Source organism: Trichechus manatus, unplaced genomic scaffold (genome assembly GCF_000243295.1).
Source record: "Trichechus manatus latirostris isolate Lorelei unplaced genomic scaffold, TriManLat1.0 scaffold00028, whole genome shotgun sequence".
Lineage (NCBI taxonomy): Eukaryota > Metazoa > Chordata > Mammalia > Sirenia > Trichechidae > Trichechus > Trichechus manatus.
In genome coordinates, this window is record NW_004443964.1 from 22,995,298 (window position 1) to 23,002,091 (window position 6,794).

The 6,794-nt window shown below is 53.0% G+C and overlaps 1 protein-coding gene across 1 annotated transcript; it reads right to left on the reverse strand.

Moving 5' to 3' along the window:
• Positions 1–3,549: 3,549 nt before the first annotated feature.
• ARL4D (ADP ribosylation factor like GTPase 4D) lies at positions 3,550–5,540 on the reverse strand. The gene is made up of 2 exons (XM_004374329.3): positions 5,439–5,540; positions 3,550–4,905 (listed from the first exon to the last, which is right to left on the reverse strand). Exon 2 carries the CDS (start codon positions 4,817–4,819, stop codon positions 4,217–4,219), a length of 603 nt encoding a protein of 200 aa, XP_004374386.1. The 5' UTR covers positions 4,820–4,905; positions 5,439–5,540; the 3' UTR covers positions 3,550–4,216.
• Positions 5,541–6,794: the final 1,254 nt, after the last annotated feature.

Here is a 6,794-nt window from a genome sequence, read left to right on the forward strand (position 1 = left end):
GTAGATTTCTTTCACAAAAAAGAATTATTACTTTTGTAACCAAGAAACACAGTAAAAAAAAAGAAAATTTAATGTTTTGAAAAAGAAGAAAAGAACAAATACCATAAGTCCTTCTGCCCACGCAGCCAGTAGAGGATGTCTCATAATATCCACCCACAAACTCCCCAGTGAGGAGAGCAGCCATGGCCCTGCAGATGACCTTGGAAATGGCCACAGAGTATCCACCCCCACAGCCAGTCCTGGCCTGGGCCTCCCTTACTGCCTTCACTGCCCTCCCTCCACTGGCCCCCATTCAAAAGAGGCCCATATTGGAGAGCAGGAGGCCATCCAGGTGTACTCCTAAGCACTTCATGGGAACTCAGGGTTTCCCAGACCCAGGTGGAGGTGGTCATCTCAAGAAAGACTTGGGTACCAGGCTGCCACTGCCAACTGTTCTGACCAGGGACACAATAGAATGTCCTGGATAGAATGGGAGGAAAGTGTAGTACAAAACTCAAATTCCTAAAAAAGGCCAGACTGACCAAACCAATAGACTAGAAGAATCCCCAAGACTATCGCCCTAAGATACCCTTTGAACTTGGAACTGAAGCCACTGCTGGAGGTCATCTTTCATCCAAACAATAGATTTGCTTATAAAATAAACAACATTACCCATGAGTACTGTACAGTGCTCCCTTAAATAATCAACTATACGAGACCAAATGGTCAACATTTACTCTAAAGCAAAGGTGAGAAGGTACGGGGGACAGGGGGCAGGGAAGCTAAATTAATGGAAACAGAACAAACAGAATGGAAAGAATGAGAATGCTGACACATTGTGAAAAATGTAACCAATGTCACAGAAAAAATTCTATAAAAATTGTTAAATGAGAATCTAATTTGCTGTATAAACTTTCACCTAAAATGCAATAAAATATTATTTAATAAATAAATAAATAAGAAAGACTTGGAATGACACTGACACGCAGTCAATGTGGAGGGAGGGTAGCGACTTCTGGCCGGAATGGAGGCCTGAGCTCTGCTGGGCTTTGGTGATAAAGCTGCCACTACCCAGGAAGGGGAGTGGGGGAGTAAAAGCAGGTCCCTAATCTAATCAAAGGGAGGAGAGGAGGGAGGAGGAAGTCAGAGCTCAGGGATGCTGGACACACTCCTATCTGCCCTGGGGGTACAAAGAGCTGGCCTGGGAGGAAGGATCTGGAGCTTCCGCTAAGTAGTTGCATGTCCTTGGACCAGTCCCTGCCTCTCTAGGCCTTAAGGATTTCTTTCCTTCTGCTTTCCCTTCCCTCTTCCTTGAGCACATAAGCAGAGGGAGAACCGGAGAGGGCATGGGAAGGTGGGGAATGGACTTTTGACTTTTACTCAAGTTGTTTATGAGTGCTGCACTTGGCGGGGGCGGTGGCCGCCATCTTCGTTCTCATAAGGAGGGGCCCAGGGAAAAAGGCACACAGGGAAAGTGTTCTCCATCTGGACTTTACAGTCCAACTTGTACAAGGATTGGGGGTGGCTGGGGTGGGGGGGGCGGAATGTCTCAACAGGGAGCCCGAACTCTGGGCCCACAGGTTTCCTTCAACCCCACCTTACAGGCATTCGGGCCTTGCCCACCACTCCTGGCCCCCAGGACCGTCTATGCCCAGGGAGCCTGTCTTCAGCACCCATCTCAGGGTCACAAAGAAATTCAACCTGATAGAGAAACTGGGACCAGAGAACTACAACCCTGCCCCCACCTCATCCCACCCTCATTCCTGGCTCTGGCCCCCAGCTCAAAATGCAGAATTCCTGGATCCCTGGGATGGGACACTAAGCCCCACAGACACTAGGGTAATCCCCTCCCTCCCAGCTCTCCAGTCCCTTTGATGGATCAAAGCAAGGGATTATTCCCAAGCTCCCAGACCTCCACTCAGTCAGAAATGACTTTCTAATCAGAATTTCCCACCACTCGCTTCTCCCACCACCCCTTCAGAGCAGCTCACTCTCATCTGCCACCAGTCCCCCTCTAGCCCCCACCACCTAGAAGTCGGGCCAGAAGGATAGCGAGGAGAGTCTGGAATATTCACAGATCTCATGGACACCAGGCCCCTGCCAGAAGAGCCTGTTCTAACCAGATAGGGAGGGAGGCGGATTGGCAGAGCCAGAACCAGGCACCTCCAAGGGGAGGGGAGGGGAGGGACAGAGGAGGGGTAATCCTGCACACACGCTCCCCTGACCAAATCCAGACATCTTAGTCCCCCAGGTGACCAAAATGGAGAAAACTCATCTTTGGGAATTGTTAGAAGAGCAGAATTGGAGGATGGGAGGAACGTTTTCACAGTAGGGCAGAGGGTCTTTCTGTCCAGGGCCTCCCCAGCCTGGGCCTGGCCTTAGCATTTTCCTGGGCTGCAAAAGAGGATTCTGCCTGGAGGACTGGGGGAGATGAGTCACAGGTGTGTGGAGAGGGGGGCCAGGTAGCACGTGTTCCAGCAGAACCAGCCCAGTAGCTCTGACGTGCACACTCAGGCACTGTTTGGAATCGATGCACACCAGCCGATTTTGCCAGCCTTGGGACCAGGAGGCAAATCTCAACTGGCCCAGACTCAGCAGGACAACTCAGCCCCTGCCTGCCCTGGGCTTGGGGACGGCTAGGAAGAAGCACATTCCTTAGGATGCCTCCCCAAGAAGTGGCTGCCAACACTTTCTCTCCCTGCCCGGGTTCCTGTATCTGATTCTGGAGCAGGGACTCTGTACCTACTCTAGGGATTTCATGCTTGCACTAAGGGTGAGGTGGGACCAGGGGATAAGGGCCTGTGCTTGGTTTTCACTCACTCCTCCCACCCAGGAAGATTACCAGAATCTAATTGTTCTGTTATCTCAGACACAGCCGGCCCTGGTGCTGGTGGGGAGGGCACACCCAGACCCTCTCAATGTTATCATTTATTCTTCCTATCACTACTAGCAACGTGGCCTGTATTCTCCCCCTCCTCTCCTAGAGGGTCGGGAGTGGGTGTCCAGCGGTCCTGGCATTCATCAGGAGCAAACAGCTGCCGTTACTGCCCCGCTGGTGGGAATAGTTGCTGTTCCCCGAGCTGGCCAACTCACGGTTGAGTCACTGGGGCCAGGCTGGCTCCATCCAGCCCAGGCCTCCCCAGCTCCAGCCACTGCCAGGGAGCTGCAGTCAGCAGGACTGAGTGCTCAGAGGCGGCTTAAAGCCAGGGAAGAATTACTTTCCATTCCCACCACATTCCCAAGGGGGAAAAAAAATCAGACCAATCTGACTGCTGGGGACAGGAAAGGGAGATAGGGACAGAAAGGCTCTTCTAGACTGCACCTATTTAAACCTAAGAGCAGCTCAGAGAAGCAGAATGAGGTACATACGCTGCATTAAATGCACAAGGACCAGCTGGCGTCGTGGGCAAGAAAGAGCCAAAGAAGGGGAAAAAAGAAAAGGAGAAAGGACCAAAAAAAAAAAAAAAAAATGCAGAGATCAGGCACTATCTTGGGGGGCTTCAGGAACCCCCATAATCTCCACCAGCTACCCATAAACACAGAATGAAAATTTTTAGGAGAGTGCTTGCTTTGTAAATTTAACTTCAAGGTAAGTCCCTCTCCCCTCCCCCAAAGAAATCCTGTACTATCCTAGGGCCAGGTGAGGAGAGAGGAAAATTCCAGACCAAGGTAAGAGCTAGTGTCAATCTTTAATAACTTACAGACAAATGCTAAAAAATAGTTAATTAATCATAATAATAAAGGGCACACATGGCCTATAAAAAGGATTGTGGGTCTACAAATGTGGGGAGGGGTTCTTAGCACTTCCACATGACACAAAAATAAAGACTAATGGGACTGACACCCCCAAAGAAGCTGCCGGGAGGCTCCCCAGCCGTGGAAGTTCTCACTCATCCCAAATGCATCCTCCAAGCAACTTTCCATCCCCCCGGAAACATCAATTAAAAAGCCAGAGAAGAAAAAGGAGAAAGGGGGTCGAGGTAGAGTCACAGTTTACATTTAAGCCTCCACAGTCCTGCAGCTCCCCCTTCTCCGGAGGTGAGGATAAGGCAGAGATGTGCAAAGACACCCCATCCCCCGTCCCCCTTCACCAAAGTGGCACCAAAACAGGACCCCCAGTGCACCTCTGTCCTTCATTGAGGGGCAGGTCCTGTATCCCGGGGTGAGTGAGGGGCTACCGTTGCCCCATTGTTCTAGTGTGCAGACCCCTATTAGGTGGGAAGGGGGCGGCGTCGGGTCACCGTCTCTTCTTGCTGCCCCGGGCAGCCTTCCTCCTCTTGAGGATCATCTCGTACAGGCGCTCAAGGCCTGGCTGCAAGCCCAGCCCGTCCACTGCGCTGCAGCCCTGCACGTGGGTGAGCGTAACAGCGGCCAGCTCGCGGACCGCCAGCCTCTTCTCCACCTCGGCCACGCTCAACGCCCCTGGCTGGTCCTGCTTGTTGGCCAGCACCAGCACCGGCACACCCTGGTTGTCCGAGGCCCGACTGATTCGGTGGAGCTCCACCTTGGCCTCCTCCAGGCGCTCAGCCTCGGCAGCGTCCACCACAAACACCAGCCCGTCCGTCCTTCGCGTGTAGGAGCGCCACAGTGGCCGCAGCTTCTCCTGCCCCCCGACGTCCCACACTTGGAAGGTGATGCCGCGGGACCCCCCAAGGGGCACCCGGATTTTCTCTGTGTTGAAGCCTTTGGTAGGGACGCTCTGGACAAACTCCTTGAACTTCAGGCGGTAAAGAAGAGAGGTCTTTCCAGATGAATCCAGCCCGATGACCACGACGTGCAGGGCCTGGAAGTGGGGCAAGAAGGAGGCAGTGGGCGCCATCTCGGTCAAGTGGTTCCCCATGGTGCTCTCTGGTGAGGTCTAAGGGCTCCCAGGAGAGGCAGGGAAGAGGCCTTGAAATTGCAGGCTGGAGACCACAGCTGGATTGTCTGAACAGGGGTGAAAAAGGAGGAGACGTTTAATAAACACGAATTTATTTTTTTTTTAACGCTGCTGCAGGTTAACAGAAGCGAGAGAAGAAGTGGCAAGACGCTCCCTCCTACCTAGGGGCCCTGACAGACCTAGAGGAGCCCCCTAGGTCCCGGGACACTCAGGTAGGGGGCAAGGTTTCGACTGGGCGGTCAGTCGTCTTGCAGCGCTTCTTCTCCCAGCTTGTGGCCCGGAATGCAGACGCCGTGACCCCCAATTTCCCAGGCGAGAATCCTAGCCAGAAGCGGGAGGTCGGGCAGCCCCCACGACACACCAAATTAAGCGCCAGAATGCGGGCGCTAAGACCCGACGACTGCAGCCCGCTCCCACCCGCCTTCACCTCCCCAGGTCGCTGACACGCCCCTCCTCCCGCCGCGACCCCTTCCCCACCGTCCCGCTACACTCTCCTGCCCCACATTTCTCCGATCGCTGACAACAGCTCCCTAGGCCTCGGACCGGGGCCGCCTCAGCATGGCCAAAACAGTCCCTTTACCTTCCGTCAGCCGCGCTCTCCCCGCGACTCTCCCGGCCCGTCACCGGAGCAGCCACCGGAGCCGCCACCGGAGCTGCCACGTGAGCCTCCCCTGCCTGCCTCCAGCGTCTCTGCGGAGCCGCTGGAGGACTCAGCCTTAAAACCCGTAGCGTGAGGATACACGGAGAGGACCAATCAGCAGCTGCGGGGCGGAGCGGGGCGGGGCCGGGCGGGGGTCGGGGGCGAGGCGGGGAGAGCAGCTAGCTTCGACTCCAACCACACATGGTAACCGACGCTGAGTCAGTCCTTGACTGTTTTATTTAATCTCTTCCACCATATTCTAACAATTGAAATTAAGCCCGCGATTAATCAGGGCTGGAAGGTGAGAGGAACAAAAGGGGCTTGCGAGGCAGCGTTTGGCTCGGGATAAGTGAATACCTTAATACTCTCAATACCACCGCATCTCCCTCCACCCAACACTTCTCGCACCGCCAGAGGGTACGCTCGAGAGATACTGACAGTACTTTCTCGTTTAGCTTTCCTAATGCAATTTTAAAACCTGTGTGAACCTAAGCCAAAACTAATCCATTCAGACTCGTAGTGACCTCATGTGTGGCAGAGTAGGACTGTGCATATAAGGTTTTCAATGGTTATGACTTTTCAGAAGTAGATTGTCAGGGCTTTCTTCCAAGGCGCCTCTGGGAGGATTAGAACTCCTAACCTTTCAGTTAGTGACCCAGTGCTTGACTGTTTCCACCACAGCCCAATAAAACTGCTTTTGGAGGCAAGCCCATTACCCCTATTTGATCCCCACAACAGCTTGTAAGGTAGAAACTGGTGTTGTCTGCATTTTACAGCTGAAAAAAGCTCCAAAAAGTTAAACGACTTGTCTAAGGTCACATAAAGCTAGTAAGTGGTTGAACAAGAATCCATCTGCATCCAATGCCCGGGCTGTTCACCACTTGACCCTATCCTCACTCATCAGGAAGGCTGTCCGGCTGGCATCCTCAACAGAAATCCCTCAATCACTGGTCAGAGTGAGGCCCAGCAGTAAGCCCCTCAAGGACCTCCCTTGTTAAAACAGACAGAGAATTCTTCATTCAACAGCACCATTGCATTGACTGTCCTCATTCATACTGTGTGCTCTCTGTGTTGAGCCAGAGACTATGGGGATCTAGAGGATGTTCTGGGCCTTAGGTCCTGGCCTCAGCAGACTTACACTCTAGTGAGAGAGAGGAGACTGACCTCTGACAAGAAATGCTTGTGAATCCTGAGATAAGCACTGGTAAGACTTCAGAGGAAGGAGAGAGCACCAGCTGGAAGGTTCTGGAAAGATTTCTAGAGGTTAATTAGTCCTGTGTAGGATTGGTTAGGGAG

What these genes read in the sequence shown, in the direction of transcription:
- ARL4D (XM_004374329.3), bottom strand. Translation starts at nt 4,819, where the DNA reads ATGGGGAACCACTTGACCGAGATGGCGCCCACTGCCTCCTTCTTGCCC.